This window comes from Sylvia atricapilla, chromosome Z (assembly GCF_009819655.1).
Source record: "Sylvia atricapilla isolate bSylAtr1 chromosome Z, bSylAtr1.pri, whole genome shotgun sequence".
Classification (NCBI taxonomy): domain Eukaryota; kingdom Metazoa; phylum Chordata; class Aves; order Passeriformes; family Sylviidae; genus Sylvia; species Sylvia atricapilla.
The window spans coordinates 43086756-43105815 of NC_089174.1; the positions used below are offsets into that span (position 1 = coordinate 43086756).

The window sequence follows — 19060 nt, forward strand, 5'->3', positions numbered from 1 at the left end:
AGACACATGCTAGTGGGCCAGAAGTAGATGGCTTCTCTGCTGACAACGATCAGCACTGAAAGGAGATGACAAAGGTCCTAAGCTGTCCTGGAGGTTGCAACAAAAACCATCAAACACAAATGGCTTTCCTTAGGCTTTCCCAAACATGCTGTAGGCAACAGGTTTCAGTCCTCTGAGCCTACTGCCCCACTCACTCCTCCCGCGCCAGGGAGCCAAGCAACCACATTTCTTGAATATCTAGGAGACACAGAGACCAGAAACATTCTTCTCTGTTGAAAACCATCAGAAAGGAACATGCAGCCTCTTCCTAAACTCTTACCTCGCACCTGGGCTGAAGGATAAAACTTCTGGATAAGTCTCTTTTGATTGCACTTTTCCCAGACTCTCACCTCACTCCAAGTTTAGAATGGAGAGCAAATTAAGTTGAAGGAGAAAGTAATTAACTTGGTGTGTATGTTTAGTTTTGAATGGAACTGGGAAAGCAAAATGAACTTGTTTCATTCATGGACTTGATGGCACCACAACTTAATGTTGTGGAGCATCATCCTGGATTTAAAAAGACCAGTTACACAAATATTTTCCATTCTACTTTGCCTTGCAACCTTAAACAATTTTCAGGTCAGTTTTTTCCTGCAGAATATATATACATATATCAAACAAGATTGATTTCAAGACCTTTGATTGATCAGATGCAAAATTATATCTCTACACCCTATCTTCTTCCAAGGCCAGAGAGTAAAGAGATCAGCAAATGGCTATAGGGTTTTAATAATTGATGCATTAACCCTGAGTTTAGAAGACTAACTAAAGACAAGGTCTGCACATGAGGCTTCAATAACTATGGCTTAAAAACACTTAGGGTGAATGTCAGCCAGCAGGACACAACAGTGTATGTCCATACCACCCCAGCTTATCCAGCATTCCACCCCTTGCACTCTGCAGAAAGTGCACCTGAGAAGGATAGTTCACAAGCTCTCTCTTTGCATTAATTACAGAGCCTAGCTTTAACCCTGGTCTGGTTTGTCCCCACAGAGCTGTGCAGCATGGCACTACAGTGTCAGTCATATGAGACCTGCTCACTTCACCTCATCCATATACAGCACCAACACACTTTTCTACAGAAGCACACAGCCACCCTCACTGTATCTCATGACAGTCTGATGCCATGCTGTTGACAAAACAGAGCATCACGTGCCCTGCAAATGTGCACTACCAGCATCGAGATCTTTGCTTTTTTTTAATGTCTGGCACAAGCAAGCATTCAGCTTTGTTTCTCTGTAAATGCTGCATGAAGAAGGAAACTGGGATTTGAGCTCTGAAGACCACAATGCACAGTTGTGTGCCCACTGCATGGGATCCAGGTTTGTCTTGTACTGAAATGAACGCAGTTAATCTTATGTTTTTTAATCGCTTCTTCAGTCTTTGGCTCGCTGTTCATTTTTCATTTGGAGGGCAAATACTCCATTGTGCTTTAATGTATTCCAAGCACACCAGTCTCGTATGATTACTGTGTTAACACCCCCACCACACCAGGCCCTTCCAAAGTGTTGGCTAGTGTCAATGCTAAGGAGATTTTTGAAAAGCTAACAAATACGCAAAGATGAACCAATATAGGAAAAGCAGGTCAAGTGACTAGAGTTCAGAGGAGGAAAGAAATTTTAAACCTCAGTTCTGTGCACAGTTAGGACCAAAACAATGCAGCAACACAGCCCTGTCACTGGAGCTCTGCAGGAGGGCATGGAGAAGGCAGAACACTGTAGGCAATGGACAGCCCAGCTGCATGGCACTCTGCCATGAGACAGGGCACTGTTGAGGGCTCATGGATAATGCCCGGGGGTGGCCATACACAAGTGGTGGCATGGGGGCATCTGCTGCAGACAACCTCAACAAGAGGTGAAGCAATTCTTAGGAAACTGGAGGAAGCTTCAAGAGGGCAGGGCCAGGTGTTCCAAGGGACATTCCCCACTAGCTTCTGGAAGGGCCCTGTGCTGGGGCACAAAAAATCCACTGGAGTGGTGCAAAATGGGCAGTATCTCCCTGGGGTGCACCACAAGCAGCACACACAGGGCAGGGGGAGATGGAGGGCAGAGTAAGTGACAGCCCAGCAATCACCCAGAAGGTCAGTGGGAACAGAACAGATGAAGATGGAGACAGAAGAACTGGGAACAGGCACAGGCATGGCACAGCACAGCCCGGACAAGGACTTGGGATCTCAAAAGGTGACAGGAGAGGGCCCAGGTGAGGCTTCTCCCAACTCCTTCTCACACTACCATTAGCTGTTTCCCTGCAGCTTGACTCCAAATACCACTGCACTAACCCAGAGCTTGCCTCGAGCACAGGTAGCTATAACCCAAGAAAGACAAATTTGAGGTTCATCACATATTTTGAACACAGTGAAAATGAAGTGGAGAAATGTGAGCAAATGTTTGCAATGAAAATACTTGGTTTGTTTCCCTACAAAACCAGATGTCACAAGGACAGGAGGTACAGGTGCATCAGAGGGCGCTGATAGAAGGTAGAGGCTGGACGTAGAGAGGACAAGAGCAAGTAGCAGAAGGTTAAAAGCAATCTCATTTGTCTGTGCTCCCATCCTGATCTTCCTCAGGTAGAAGTAGAAAGACCATCTCTAAGGCTGACATCCAAGGTCACCTCTTCCGTCAGACTTTCCCAGTTCTACCACGGAGATCCTGCAGATTTCTGAGACACCTCCAAGTTGAACACAGGCATCTTCTGAAGGGATGCTCTGGTCTTGAAGTTTTGTAATTCAAATGCAAAGGTCACTGTGGACTTGGAGGCCACAAACATTTATGAGGGCTCAGAGGCCATAAATATTTATGACTCCAGAGGTAGTTGATGTGTATGGGTTCAGCGGAATAAATCCAAACCCAGTAGGAACTGTCTTTGTTTCTTATACACCACACCAGAGGAAATCAGGACATCTTGTTACCACTGTGTAAGAGGTTGGGAAGCATGCACTCGTTCATCCAAAATCAGCTCTTGTTTTTGGAAGCAGAGTTTTTCTCAACTGTTCTGCTATTGTCTTTCTAGGGCAAAAAGAAACCAAAAAAAGGAGGGACTGTACCATCTGTGTCTGTCAAACAATGTCAAATAAACTAGACCCCTCTGCTGGCTAGAATTACAAACCTGTACATGGCAGGAAGATCAGCACATCTGGTTACAAAATAAAAATCTCCTTATTCCTTCTCAGAGCAGTAGAGGGAGAGAAGAGATCAATGTAGAATTCAGCATGGTCAGTCTTTTTTACACTTGATTAGCCTGCACAAATTCTTGCCACAAATCTCCCGCAGTGATGTTCAACAAACTCTCAGCCCAGCACAGGGAAAAAGATTCTAGAAGGTGACTAAAAAATGACGAGATCTTTTAAAAAATTAAGTAGGTTGCTCTGAATTAGCTTGTGCGAGTTTACCCTGTAAAAAGAATGCACTGTGAGACGACTGACAATTTGACCACAGTACACCTCTAGGCAACTGCTCTAGAGACTCATCTTTCTACTGTGTATAGCAGTGGATAAACATGTTACATCTTCTGAAACACAGCTGCTGATCACTTGAAATATCAGAGTGTGGGTTGCAATCCTTCTTTCCCTCACAATCCATCAAATTATAATGAAGAATAATAAAACACAAAAAACTGAGATAAATATGTCTTATATCTTTGGATAATGTCTATCTACAAGACTGCTCAAGATGGTCAGGATCCGACAGATTCCACCAAGAAAACAAAGAAAAAATATCTAGTTGTGCAGTTCCTGAGATCTTAACACGGCTTAATATTTTTGGCCAAGGGGACAGCCAAACATCACAAAACAAACAAACAAAAATCAACAACAACAATAACAACAAAAAGTAGTTAGTCCTTCATGTTTCTTTGTCATCTTGGGAGGTAAAACAGATTCACGGCAACAGATGAGCCTTCAGCAGTTCCCTTTGAAAATGTTTTGGGGTTTATGCCAGCTTTCTGTCCTGATCTAGGGAAGCCTCTAAATCCAGTGTTCCTGTCACTTTCATGAACAGCTTCATTCAAGAAGCCTAGTCATCATTTGCACTGCAGACCACTGGGAAAAGTGTTTAAGGTATGCCCAAATACCTTGTGTGTCACATTAGCAAAACACTAGTGGTGAGAAATTCCACTGGGAGTACTTTGCTTAATCAAAACTACATAAATTCTCACGGAAACAATGACTAATACTATTGACCAATACTCTGTTGCTTCTGGCCACAAAACTCATCTTTTCTTTGACAGATTTAAAAATAATTAAAAATTCTGCAGCTATTCGTTGAGGAAATTTCTGGTGAGGAAACTTTTCCAAGGTAAGTAAACTTCATTGCTGAATTTCTTGGTGTAAATGCAATTCACATCCTTCTCCATTGCCACTATTTGGCTATCTCTTAATAGAACAGCCAGGTGTTTGACAGAAATTTTAAAATAGCCTGGTGCAAGGAACAATTCCATGGAAATTATCACAGGAAATTATCACAGACAATCTGCCTTTCCAGCAATGTGAAGAACCCTGGATCAGTAATTCCATTTGCCTGTGTCATCATACGTGGCCATGTGTATGAATGAGTGTCACTCGTCTGAATGGCTCCACACAGTTACTGCCACTTTGCAGAACCTGTGAAAGTTGACTCCTCCACAGACTGAGGCTGAAAGAACTTGGGAAGAAAACTGCAACAGTTTAAATACCAGGCAAAGGTGTGCCCTTGGCAAATGATGATTAAGATCACCAAATTTTATTTTTTGTCAGATTATGTAATTTGAGGTTCCGTATGTTAAAACAGGAAGGCTGCCTACTTCTCCTTGTGCCTATTGAAGACCAATGGACTCTTTGTTATCCCTGCCCTTTTAATCATATAATTTCATGTTTATACATGATACAAATACTATCATCAGAATACAAATACATCATCAGAAAGGCAAGATGAAAGTCAGATGGAAGCCAAACCTATTTCTGGGGAGTAGAGATACTCATGTGCTCTGCTTATTTTTAGCAAAAGATGGTGGGTAAACCTGAGCCAGCACATTTTTCATTCAATCTGTCCCCGGACACCAACAGATGGTGGTTCCTCATGCCAACCACTAATGTACGTTACACTGGCACTCAGTGTCAGGACACAAAGCCCGCCAAGTCCCTGCTTAGATCTGCTGATGCCAGGAAATTTGATAAAAAACAGCTAGCCAGGGACACAGTCCCAAATTTTCAGTCTACCTCCAAAGCAGCACAGAAGCTGTATCTGTGCAATGGTGTCAGCTGCTCTGTATCTTGTGGCTATCAATACAGCAAAGGAGGGTCCTGGATTGGGGAAAAAGGGGTCCTGAGACCAAGCAGGTATGTATATAAAGATGGAGGGAGAGCCATCTCCTTCAGGGTAACTAGCTGTGTGCTTAAATCTGGGCTTTGAGAATCCTGATAGCCAGGGTCTTAATGTTCAAACATTTGAACAAATGACAGTTTGATTAAAAATCATTCTAAATATAAATATATGCATATATATGTGCATATATCACCTGGCAGAATGATTTTACTGCTTAGCATTTCTTAGTGCCCCTTGAGCACTGAACATACTAAATTCAGTCTCACATGTCTACTTCCCATGGCTACTAATCCTAAATTATAAGGTCACCTGCAAAAGAAAATTCCACAGAACTCCTCTGAGGAGCTCACTCTGTTTCACAGGTCTGTTGTGTTTATTCTTTGAATACAAGCATCCAAAATTCTTCAGCTGTAAAATTCTTGTTCCTTTCCACGAGGTGTCTCAGTGCCCAGGCTTCTTTCTTAGATTGTTCAAAGCTTGGTATCCACATCTTTTGGAGAGAAATCCAGGCAGCATCTGAGGATGAGAACCAGAATGCCTCTGGTTTGGGGCAGCTCAGATGATTAACCTGAGCCTCCCACCTCTGGGGCAGCCATCCCTGGCAATGAAGACAAATAAAAGGTGTTATTCAGGAACACAGGCAAACAGAGAAGAAAAGTGCTACGCCATCAGTAAACTGTCAAATCACATCAGTTACACTTTTCTTCCCATTCTACCCATGTCCCTGTGGAAGGCCTCCCCTAGGTGTCTGGGACAAGATCAGTAATGCTGAGTCTCAGATAAGGTATGGCTCCAAATGAGCAGCACCAGCCCAAACAAAATGAAATTACAAGGCAAGGAGTTATATTTTCATCATTATATTCTGTGTTCATCTTAAATATGCACACACTTACTGAGACTCTTTTCCTAAGGCAAAAAAACAAGAATCTGGCCAGAAAATAAACTGGTCTTCATAATTTTATGGACTAGAGAGCCACAAAAGCATGGGAAAGGAATATCTGTATGTCTCTATTCTCTACCTTCCTGTGGCTGCATTCCTAACTCAAAGAGAGAATATATGTCCAGATTTGCACCAGTCTCCAACAGGAAAGTCTGGTTAAGTGTAATGCTTGCCAGTTTATAATCTCATCACTTCAGCTCACCTTAACAACTTCAAACATTTCCTCCATCTTCCTTCTACTGGTTGACCATTTAATGAACTGCTCAGATGGTGATCAGCTAAAATATGCCTTCTCAGAAACACACAACCTTGCTCAAAAATTTTTTCACTGTTCAGTCACCAAATGGGCCACAGACAATGGCATGTTGTCACTACAGGTTTTAATGTATCCACATATATACTAAGAACCAAACAGTCAGACAGGTCAGAAGACAGGGATCTCTAGTTCAGTTCCCTCTTCCAAACAGATCTAATCATATCAAATTGCCTAGGGCAAAATTGAGTTTAGTCTTAAAATACCTCCAAGGACAGAAATCTCACAGCCTTTCTGAGCAACCTCTTTCCAAATCAGGTCATCTGAAGAAAGTAAACATGTTAGGCTACTTTCTTCAACATGAAAAAAAATCTTCTCCATGAACAATTCAAGCCTTTGGCTGAAAATGACCACACCTCAGTGGTCAATGTCACATGCTCATACACTGCACTGCAGCACTGTGACGAACACCTCATAGTGGTTCTGGTTGTGCACCTGCACATTTTGCCAACACCTGTTTACATGAGAATGCGCAATCCAATGGCACTGCAATATTGTGGCTGTCAGCTAGCCAGAAATCTGGTAACCAAACTTCCTGGGACAAACCTGATCCTAGTGCCATTTTAAAGCCTCTCTGAGACACAAATACAAATTCACACATACCTTTTCTTTCCGTCTAATGTTCTCCCACACTCTGTTACAAACCATGCACTCAAAGGCGTCAATGTAATTGTCCTGAGTGACATCTTGCACTCCCCACTTGCGTTCCTTCATTGCTCTAATCAGTCTTGGGTTTGAAATCTCCCCTTTCAGTTTCCATTGTAGGTAGGACTCATATTCTTCATCATTTGTATCCAGTGTTTTGATATAGCGGGCCAGATCTCGAGGGTGTGAAAAACTGGATACCAGGATTGCACTCTTGTTACTAGGAAGCCAGTCTACAATGCTGGGAGACCCAAAGTACACTGGCACCACTCCCAACTTCAGTGGCCGCCAGAGTTTTTCAGTGATGTAATCTTCACAAATAGCATTTTCAAAAGCAAGAATGAACTTGTACTGTGCCAGTATTTTTAAAAAGTTTCCATCATCCATGGCAGCTGGATTTCTGAGATGCTGAGGAAGGTCTCTATTATGCAAACATTGCCCATAAGAGTCTACTTCAATGTAGCACATTAGCTCACGCACATAGCTGTCCCGGTCAGAAGGTGGGTTGCAGTCAGACTGCACGTATACAAGCGGTGCAAGCCTCTTCCTCAGGCTGTTTTTCATGTGCAGTGGGATCATGAACCTTAATGACTTCAGGACCTCTACATCCTCAAGGTACTGAGTGGTCAGTGGCAGGTGAGAGTGGCGGCTAAATGTTGCAGTGTGGTTGAATAAGGTGATGGTTGCTTCGTGGAAGAGTTTGTAGTTGTTTTTTGGTGACTCTTCATGAAAAAGGGCCCAGTCATGATACTCTTTACGAGGGAGAGGTAAACTGTCTATGCTGAAGTCAGTACCTAGACAAACACAAACAGTGCTCATCTGTCACGTGACACTAACTACAACGACACAGAAGTCTAATTTCAATTTAGTATCAGCACTACAACCATCACATTTCTGACACTGTAAGGCAGCTATTTCAAAGAACGCAATTAATGCAAAGGCACAAGAGCATAATGACATAAAACTGAATTTCACAGCACAAGAATCTAGAGAAGTGGGATCAGTAATTAGTATTAGAAGTGGTTTCTTTTCATGTCGTATTAGTTTAAAGGCCTCTCATTTCAAAGGATCACCAGGAATTTCATATTTTAATGCACTGAAATGAGACTAGTAAGATTATTAATAACCCCCTGGTTCTCTAAATAGGGAAACAGATGGTATTTCCTCTGTGATGTGAGGAAAACGGTTACTGAAGAAGTCAATTTGGTTCTAGTAATAAAACAAATAAAAGGATGCTGAAATCCTGGACAGGATTAAGGAGAAAAAAAATAATTACTTCAAGTCTTTTCAGACTTTGTACTGTAGAGAGTTAGGAAGCCAAATTATTACCTTTTCAAAGAGAAAATTAAGAGGTGATTTAGCACAGCTGCCTACTAGATATATTAAGAAGTAGCTTCTGGCAGAAGACGACTCCCCAAAGTATTGCCAATAGTAGAAGTAGTATCATGTCTAAACTCCAAGAACAGTCAACTGCAGAAATTGTGAAAACTGTGGTAGAAACCGTAGGACAAACTTAGATGACTCTTCTCAAAGGCTGGTCTGTGCAAAACTAAGTTGAAAATACCAGCTCGTTAATGCAACCCTTGCTCTCCTTGGACTGCAACTGCACTACAGTCTTATGACCAGCCTTACTGCAGATTAAATGCAAACTTGCCCCATTTCTGTCAAGGTACTTCCTCACTGTCTTAGAACCATACCTATTTTCTACTTCAGTAAACGCACTGAACATACAAAACTTCTAGCCAATATTGTCAAGCAAGAGAGGTTCAAAAACTGAAACTAACACTGAAGAGCCGGTTTAGAAAACATCACAAATTTTTATCTTCAGACAAACTACCATCTGTGGCAACCTCACTTTTGTGTAGCAAACTCCATGGCTGATTGCATCTAGGACAATCAGGAATATAATCTCTTAGACAAGTTGTGTTCAAGCCAACTAAGGGGAAGGGCCAGTAAGCAGCAGATTCTGTGGAGGTAGGGTAATGCTTTCTCCATGCCAACTTCCCTCTTTCACCGTAAGACAGAGACACACAGTCACAAGAAACAGGGTCAAACAGTGGCCATATCTCCACAAGGGTTACGGACCGCAAACAACCGCAAAGCACCCAAGTTTTATCAGGAACTCTTCATCAGAAGACTGCACATGCCTGGTACTGTTGCATCAGACACAAAAATTCCCACCATGGGAAAGGATCTAGTGTTCCCGTGCCAATTTAAATGTATATAACCCAGCACACTCTTTGCTTTGCCAGCCCCTACTCTCAACGAATGAGGACTGCAACCATCACTCCTATCACGGACATCCAAATTGCAATGATGAAGAATCACCACTGGATCCATCAGAGGTGCTATTTTTCACCTTCATTATCAACTTCCTTCCTGTTATTCTTTCTCTTTTTTCTCTCTTTCTCTTCTTTACATATTTTCTTCATGATATTTTTATACTTTTATAGGAAAGAATCAGAAAAGCCACATACCTCATTTCCACTGCAAGAAAATTGTTTTGAAATAAACCTGGCTGATATATACACACCAGTCATTCCAAGTTGTTCCACTTCAATTAACCCAAGGGATCTAATAACACGAACCTCAGTTACCACCCCTCAGAGGGGGGCATTGTGGCGGTGCATTTTATTCATGTTTCTATTGTGTTCATAATTTGCTTGGTATAGTTCTGTGTAACCTCAATGTTCCTCCCTATATGGTTTTACCCCTGTTTCGGTTACCTGTCAATCATTGGTTATATAACCCTCTGGTCCTGTCTGTCACTCTGGGGCCTCTCCCTGCATCCAGAAGGTTCCAGGGAGAGCGTTGAGTGATTGGACAGGATCCAAGCTTCTCCCTCCCATTGTTCCGTGTATGGTTCTCTCACCTGTCTTTTGTGTTAAGAGCCACACCCTCACTGTACCCCACTGGCCCCTGGTTGGACCCTCCCCTGTGTTACACCCGCCTTTAAAAGCTGATGCACAGAGACCCTCGGGGTCTCTCTGAGGCTGGTGTCCTGAGGTGAGGACTCCATGTCTGGAGCACAAATAAACTCGTTTTGGATTTACCCGTCGAGAGTCCCTCCTTTCATTCCTCCTGCCACAGCTACGCTTCGCTCCTGGCAAGCCAAGAACCACTGTGTTGCTGTGGTGCCAGGGCTGGCCGGACTGGCGACACAGGCACCACCGCAGGGTATAACACCATGGTGGTGGTGGGTCATCTCACTCACACTTGTAACTTCTCACTCTCCATTCTACCCTGACCTCAAACCACTGACAGCAAAAAGAAGGGGACGCTATCAGAAGTCTTACACAAAATACTGATCTATAAACTAAGATAACAAAGAATTTTAAAAAATGCCCACTGGTCCTTCCAGCTGTATAAGCCTGCCAAAATGACTCCAAGGACAACCTTATAAAACTAATATAAGAATTCATTACTGCAGCACAGATAGAAGTTAGCTGTCAGTAATATAAAAATCTCCCACAGAGCAAGATCATTCAGGAGCATCAGGTGGCATTTTTTAAGGCCACTAAACATCGACCTGCTGTCTTCTATCCAGGTCCTAAGTCCTCAGCACCAAAAGGATGAAAGGCTATGCCACACAATGAAAAGTGCTACTTGCTTCTTCTGTTTTTGATGTGTTATCTTGGTTTTGATGAGTTATTTTGTGACAGAAGAAGGTGACAAAAACTGAAAGTTAATCAAATTCTCATGTAGAAATTCATAAAGTCTATCTGGCCTCAAAAACACTTTGTTCTAAGTGATACCAAGAAGAGAAGTAACAGTGCAACAAGAATGAAATGCTGTGCATCAGAAGCGCAGCACTGCAGCTCGGTCTCTTACAAGGGTGTTTCCTCTTTCAGGTAGTATTGCAGAGAAAAGGGGGTGGAAACACAAGCAAGAATGAGAGAAAGACAAAAGCCAACACATAAAACTTACCAAACTAGGAGACAGTCAGGTCAGGCAAAGAGAAACTTAAAGAAAAATGCACTATAAAATCACAGGATCTCAGAATAATTTAGGTTGGAAAAGACATCCAAGATCATCAAGTCCAAGCTTTGAGCAATCACCATGTTGTCAGCTAGATCATGGCACTTAATGCCATGACCAGTTGGTTCTTGAACAACCCCAGGGATGGTGACCCACTATCACGCTGGGCAATCCATTCCATTGTTTAACAACCCTTTCCATGAAAAAATTTCTCCTGATGCCCAACCTGAACCTTCCCAGGTCCAGCTCGAGGCTGTGTCCTCTCATCCTGTCACTGGTTGCCTGGGAGAAGATGCCAACCCTCATCTGGCAACAACCTCTTGATGGAATTGTAGGGAATGATAAGGTCACCTCTGAGCCTCCTTTTCTCTAAGCAACCCCAGCTCCCTCAGCTGCTCCTCACAGAACTTCCTCTCCAGACCCTCTCCCAGCTTTGACATCCTTCTCTGGACATGCTCCAGCACCTCAAAGTCTTTCTTGAAATAAGGGGCCCAAAACTGGACACAATACAGATCAGATTGTATCAGAATGACTGAATTCAATACAACACTTAATCAATCTCAGTTCAGCATGAAGACAAAAAGGATTAAAGGGAAGATAACATCAACATACCCCCTATCCCATGAGATGAAGGAAATAAGGAAGCATATGATGGAATTTTAAAAAGCACTAAAATACTAGAATTATGAGCTATTTCACTTCCTAATTACTAATTTGGAATTCTTAGATATGCAGAATAGAAAGATATATGCTGTTAGGAGAAGTTATGCATTTTAGAAGACATTTTCCATTCAGAAGTCATATTCCAAGGACTCAGTGCTCCAGTACATAACAGCTGGAGATCCTCTCTTAGGAACAATACCTGTGAGGCCCTGACAGATGCAGCTCATGTTGACTCAGTCACACTGGCAGCTCATGCTAAATACTACACTCTATGAATTATGTGACACAGAAAGGGTGGAGTTGGGAATCTCTCCCAAAAGTACAGACAAAGTCCAGCAAGGGGGTGCCACATCTCATTTTGAAACATAAGATGGGAGAACACTTCTCAAAGTTATCCCCTACACTGAGGGGCCAGGACAGTGAACTGGGACAAAACGCAGAAAAACTGGTGTTCCTAACAAAACACTTTTACTGAAAAACATCTACACCCTGTATTTTTCCTCAGTACTTTTCTTAATCTTTGGACCATTCCTCTCTTGACCAGTTTACTGTACTAGGGAAATCATTGCATTTTCTTTGGAAGGTGAAACTGTGCCTTGATCCAGCCTTAGCACAGAAATTCAAATATTCAAATTTTTACTCAGCAGGCTCTTTAGAGGGAAAATCAGTAAAAGTAAAATATACATTTTTTGCAGACTCACAGCTCACTGAATCATGGCAGGAGGGGGAGAGGGAGAGAAAGAGAGAACGAAAGAAAATCTCTCTCTCTGTGTTTTGACATTGTGAGATCATTCACTTTGGTTTAAAAATTAGTAACAATTTTGCATATTTTGACACTTGTCTTTACAAAGTTCATAGCCAGCATCACTAGAAAAAGAAAATGATACAGGGAGAATCTTATGCCCAGTATAAATTGTCTTTTAAATATATGAGAGTAAACTATGTCCAGAAGCCTGCTAAAAATGAAAAGTAACAATCCTTCTAATGCTGAGAAAGACAAGTTAAATTACTACCAGAGACCAAAATTACCAGACTTTACAGCCTTCCTGTGATGCAATCCAGCTTTCTTTGTCTTTAATTGGGTCAGCTTCTCATTCCTTTGCTGTTATTCTGTTGCTTTCATGGTTAACCACTACATTATCTGACAAAGCTGACCTACTTGGAGATCTAAAAAGACTAGTGATGAGAAGTTTTTGTTTCACTGCTAACAACCAAGCTTAAGGCCCATCTTTCCTATACTTCCAGTTCATCTGTATTCAGATTGAGAGAAAGAAATTCAGTATCCTGATTTATTTTATTTCCAGACAAAAGATCTGAGCATACCAGTCTGAGAAAAGCATTTGAATATACGTTTCCACCTCAAACTCGGCTTTCCTTTCAAAAACAACTGTGTGGGGGAAAAGAACAAAATTGATGAAGTAAAATCTACTTTTAAATGATGCATCTTTTATGTTTTGTAGACAGTGTTTGCAATGGGAAGTCTCTGGCAGAGCCAGAGCAGCACAGAAGGTTGAACTAGCTGCTGCTCCCTGTATGGAATCAATAGATTTCTTTCACTGCTTTCCATTTAGAGTCTGCTAGCAACTTCTTGGCACCTGAAAACACTTCAGGGGAGCTGCCATGTTACCAGAGAGTGCATTATTTTTAGAGAAAAGACTTGCACAAGTGCAACAAAGGCCTTGCAGAACCTCTGCTAGGGGTGACAAGCCAGAAGACCAGAAAAAGTTGGCTTGATCTCAGACTGTCTTTAAATGCCTTGGCAATGATATGAAATCGTCTCTTCTCCCATGAACAGGGAGTACCCTGATGGACAGCAGCATGAGACACGGCATCAGTCATACCACAGACGTGCACGGTCACTTTTCAGAGTACTTCTACAGAGCACTCGTAATGGTATTCAGCATCAGGCAAATGGCACCAGGAAAATTTACCCAATGATCTGCATAGATGTCTGGTTCTAAGTCATTGCCACCTAGAATACTTAATCTCTGTAGGGGAAGAACTAAGCTGGAGGAAAAGCTACTTCTTTAACAACAAACAGATTCTTACCATAGAACAGAAATGCTCTTGTCATCTGACTGTGCTGGTAGGTCTTCTTGATGGTAAAGAAGCATACATCCTCTCCACACTGACTGAATCTCCCTGTCTCTCCAGTCAGCGGAGACCACCAGAGCAGGACAGGATAGTGATTTACATCAGACTCTGTCTTGAAGCTGCTGTGAAGTTCCTGCTTCTTAAACTGAAAAGCATATCTCTCCCCAGGCTTTAATGGGCTGCTGTGTAAACTGGAGATTACTGAAACCTTATTCTCTGAATTGCCCAGTTCAGTAATAACCTTCAGGGAAATAAACAAACAGATCACAATGCGTCAGTAGCCAGTAGCCAGGACATCCACTTGCAAACGAGAATTTCAGCATCAAGCACTAAGTCGGTATGTTAAGTTTCTGTCAATCAAAATGGATGCATTTCACTGACTGCAGACCTCAGGTCATCTTACGTCAGAACAGCAAAAGCTTTAATTTGAAAATGTAAGAAGGCACAAAATACATTTCTGTACTGAGATATGGCTACATCACATGTGACTTAACAACACAGCTTCTGCTTTCTCCCTGGAAAATGCACAGGACAGAACACAGCCCCTCAGTAGCCAGGTTTCTTCTAAAAGTTTGCTCTTAAAAAACCCATGAAGTTTTCATGTCTCTGTGGGTCCAGCCTTGCCCCCTAGCCTAATGAATCCAAACATGTGGAAAGAGGAGGCAATGCTTGATAGAGGCAATGCAGCATGACATGGTATGTTGCAATAGTTCTGAGAAATTCCTCCAGGAGCTAAGGATGTACACAAGAAATGAATTCTCTGGGTTATGTCACTTTCAGAGTCAGCTATCACCACAAGGCCAATGCTGCTAACAGAGTAACTCCTGGTGAAGCACAGACTAGCATGAAAAATGTCTGCCACCTCTCTCATCTGACAGAATTGTGTCCTGCTTTCACAGCAATCTCAAATATACCCCACCCCCTTGCCCCTGTACCTGGAGTGTCAGCACAAGGAAAAAGGTAGCTGCAAAGCAGAAGCAAGATGCCCAAAGTATCTTCCTCCTCATCTTAATCATACTGCACTACCAGGCCCGCCAGAGCAGTTACATCTAGGCATTAGGAGGGTCAGCTTGTCCAAAGTCTTCACTTTTTTCTGCTGGGCTTTCCCACTTTATTCTTATTGCTCTCCATAGCGACTGCTGCTGAAAAAAGAGTAGAGCATCAACACAGACAGCTCCTTCAAAGCTCAGTGGTTAGTTTCATCTCCACCCATAGCCTTCTGTAGCTACCAGAGCCACATTTTCAGCCAGGTATCCAGAATACAGCCTGCACAAGGCAGCACTCTTGCTCACAAAGTCCCAGGTCATCTGTGGTCATCCTAGACATTCCCTCATCCTTGTAGTCAGTGTAAGAAATGCCAATGGCGCTGGCACAGTACTGTGTGAGGAGGGCCACTACTTTCATGAGTTTCAGATGTCAAGGTGTGCTGCTTTTCAGCCGACTCACAAACAGGGAAGCAATGAAAGATTCTCCTTCCCTGGGCAATCTCTGAAAATGCTCCTGGAAAAGGCACATAACTGCCTGGCCTTGGACTTACTACACTCCAGTCTTCTGAGACTTCTCCTCATATGCATAAAGAATGCAAAAAGGCTATGCTCTATATCCAGTGCATAAAGAAAGTAACCACACAACACACACACAAACTCTGTCCACATCTAGACCAAATTAAATTTGACAAATTCTCCTTTCTGAGTAATCCCTACCTGTGTTGCTCTGCCACTCTTCAAATAACTTTCCCTTCCCCAATGCTTTTTTTTAGCTTTCAGAGAACTGTACTGTTTTCCTAGGACTGTAGCACTCCACAGAGAAGTTTGAAAATGTGTGTTCTGAAAGCTCCAAAAGCAGAAACACATGCACAAAATGTTTAATAAACTGCTATTTTAGAGCTCCTCTCTTTCAGAGATATGACTATGAAATTTATGCTGGTTTTCCTGCCAGCTTTCCCCCATCTTAATCCCAATCACAAAGTTCTAAAGCCCTGACAAAGAGTGATGGATCCCAAACCTACTGCCTGCTGTAGTAGTATCACGGTAGTGCTGACAGCTAGAGGAAAAAAATGATTCTTTTTCTGCTCCCACTGACATATGATTTCATCCCCTTCCCTCGAACATCAGAAAGGCCTCTTTAGCAAAAGCTGACATGAAACCCTGCTGTGCAATTGTGCTCTGCACAGGCCAGCTGCTTTTGAAGGTCTGTGTGGGTGTGAAAGTGCATGGCTGCCAGTTAAGCGTTTCTCAGATCAGGCAGGATTTTCCACAAAGCCTCTGCACCTTCTGTGCCTCCTGCAGTACAGCCAAAAAAAGAGAACCAGGATGGGAAGGGGATGAATTCTGCCCACTGCTGTGTTGGCACACGTCGAGCTGGACAGTATTTTTAACACCAGACCAGTGCATGGCAAAAAGTAAGATTCTGATGATCCACTGAATACCACCCTGCTCCCCGACCTGGTACAAGAGCAGCAGTAATCATCACATTTTTAGGCTCTAGAGAGGGAACTGCCCACAGCATGGGTGTGCTGCACCTACTGACCCAGGGTATCACACTGAGCCATGGCCTCGTTTTTGCATCTGCGGCGACCAACATGCAATACTTCTGCCCAGCACTGCGGTGCGCACTCGAACCGGGCCAGGCAAGGCTCTGTCCCGTCCCAGCTCCACTGGCAAGGATGACCTTGCAACGCTTTCCCACCTGTGTCAGGCTGAGCAAATGCTCTGAGGACTTGAGGGAAGAAGCATAAATCACCACCCCAGATTGCCCTGCGGGAGCAGCAGCTCCCTGCAAATCCTTCCAAACTTCCCGCCGCCTCTCCTTCCAGCTCTGTGTCGCCGCAATTCTCTGGGCTCAGCACCCTAGCCAAGGTTTTTCCTGCTCCCCGAAATGCTGCCCCTTCTCTTTCCGAGGCTCTGAGAATCCCGCAGCCCCGGGCCTGCTCCCGCCGTGGGTCGGGCACCCCCCGGCCGGCTCCTGCCGCCGTACTCACCCCGAGAAACTCGCTCCCGCCTCACCGCCGCCGTCCCCTCTGGCCGGGTGTGAGGGGGCTTGGGGTGTTTTGTTGCTTTTTTTTTTAACTTTCAGTTAGCGCACCCACTTGGAGCGCGGAGGGGCGGCGGGCGCGGGGCGGGGGCGGTGCGGCGCCTCCCTCCGCCCAGCCGCGGGGCGGGGGAAGGGGTCGGCTCTGCCCGGGGCCCCCCGGGCCTGCACAGGGAATGCGCAGCGGTAACCGCCCTGAGGGCGCCATCGCTTACACGCTACCGGACTGCTCTTCTGCAAACCCTCACTGCAAGACCTCACCCAATTTCCAAAAATAAATCCGCCCCTGACACTGATTCCTTCAGCTGTTTGCATAATACCGCGCCTTCGGGTTTATGTTGGGGTGTTTTTTGTTTTGTTCTTTGTTGGGTTTTTTTGGGGCGGTTTTTTTTGGTTTGTTTTTTAATAACAGTGCTGGTGCTATCCTGACGGAGATTCTACATAGACTGCATGAATCTAGTGGGCAGTCAGAAAGAGAAATGCGTCACGGCAGCCGGGATGCCCTGAGGAGCTGGAAGAGCCGGGCCGGACACATCCCTGGTCTCTCTGTCGCGGAGCTGCGGCAGGCATCCCGCAGCTAAGATCTGCCTTACTTCCAGCCTTGCCGAGGCATCCCGACGGGGTCGGTGTGTACCGACAAAGGAACGGTCCTGTCGGCCCGCTCGGGCTTCCTGAAGCTGGGAAACACTTCGTGCACCTCTTGCTCTTTGTAGGTGTTTACTCCAAAAGCCTGTTTCTCTTAGCTCAGAACAGAGGCCGTTCTTAGCCACTTGATAGTGACTTAGGAACCACCCAGTCTTGTATATGTAATTTGTGTATCGCATACATAGACATTTGTATTAACACAGAAATACCTGACACCTACACGCTTCTCCATAGGTACTTACATTTATACACAAACACTTGAAAGTGAGGTATCTGCTGCTTCTAACCCAGAGATGGCAGGCAGGGCTGGCTGCAAGGGGCTGATTACCTGAGGGAGTGGAGGGAGGAAGAATTCCAGAGGAGGCAGAGGGGACACCTGCGCTTCAGCTGAAATGCATGACTGATAAAAACTGTAGAAATGTTATGCACACAGCTCATCTCCTTACTCTGGATGTGTAATGCCGGAAGGCTTCCTGAGAGGAGCAGAAGGGTACCCAGCAGGCAACCAACCCTCTGCAGCAGTGTCCATGACCCTTGCCACACTGTTTTTGCCCCCTTTCCACTACAGCTATTCTTACCTGTAGCCCCTTTGGAGCAACACCCACCTCTTATTGCACATACTGCACCAGAGAGCGCCAATTTCTCTCTGAACTACCAGTCTCCTCCTAGGATGAAAACTAGCAACTGACACTCCAGTGCTGGGATATGCAGATTTACTTATGCTCCAGTCTTTGTTTAGTGATTAATCCCAAATCTTGTCCTATTTGTGGCATCTTCACAAAGGTTTGAGCTGCTGGAATCATATTTTTAAGTAGAAACTTTCAGGCTGGGTTTTAATATTATCTTTGAAGTGTATATACAGATATCCGACCTGGAACGTGACAGATCCCCACTCACTTTAAGTCATGAGGGATGCAGCAAGAATCTCCAAGTATTATTTTGCAAAGCAGATTCATAGGAAAGCAGAATCCTACTTTTGCAGGCCTAATTCAGAGTACCTAGAGGCTCTGAGGACTGAAGTTATCATGGCACAGTAAGTGTGTAGTTCAGTAAAATAAATTGAGTGGTTGGAAATGGATCAGAGACCTGGTATGGCTTATGGAAAGACTTCCTGTGTTCCCACTGGGTTTGGATCTAGTCCGTAATTTCAAACTTATTATATTCCTGGCTTTCACATTTCTTCAGTTGGCAGACTCCTAAATTGCTCTCATGAGGAAAAAAACTTAATTGTAAAATGCTTCAGCTTTGTTCAACAGGCTTGACTTTTCTCTTGTCCCTAAAACCTTTAGAAGCAAACCACAGACACAGTAACCCCCAGTTTCAGACTGAAAACACAGAAGTGTGTCCTAAGGGCAGTCCTGAGGGATAGGGGTATTATCTGCTGTCCATCCCATGCCATAAGGAAAGTTGTTCTTG

The 19060-nt window shown here is 43.9% G+C and overlaps 2 protein-coding genes across 2 annotated transcripts in view; both read right to left on the minus strand.

The window, feature by feature from the left end:
• The window catches only part of HOOK3 (hook microtubule tethering protein 3), a 563324-nt gene that overhangs the window by 389797 nt on the left and 154467 nt on the right, over positions 1 to 19060 (minus strand). The gene's annotated exons all lie outside the window — the stretch shown is intronic.
• FUT10 (fucosyltransferase 10) lies at positions 4957 to 15103 on the minus strand. The gene is made up of 4 exons (XM_066339816.1): positions 14905 to 15103; positions 13925 to 14210; positions 7193 to 8028; positions 4957 to 5934 (listed from the first exon to the last, which is right to left on the minus strand). Exons 1-4 carry the CDS (start codon positions 14983 to 14985, stop codon positions 5710 to 5712), a joined length of 1428 nt encoding a protein of 475 aa, XP_066195913.1. The 5' UTR covers positions 14986 to 15103; the 3' UTR covers positions 4957 to 5709.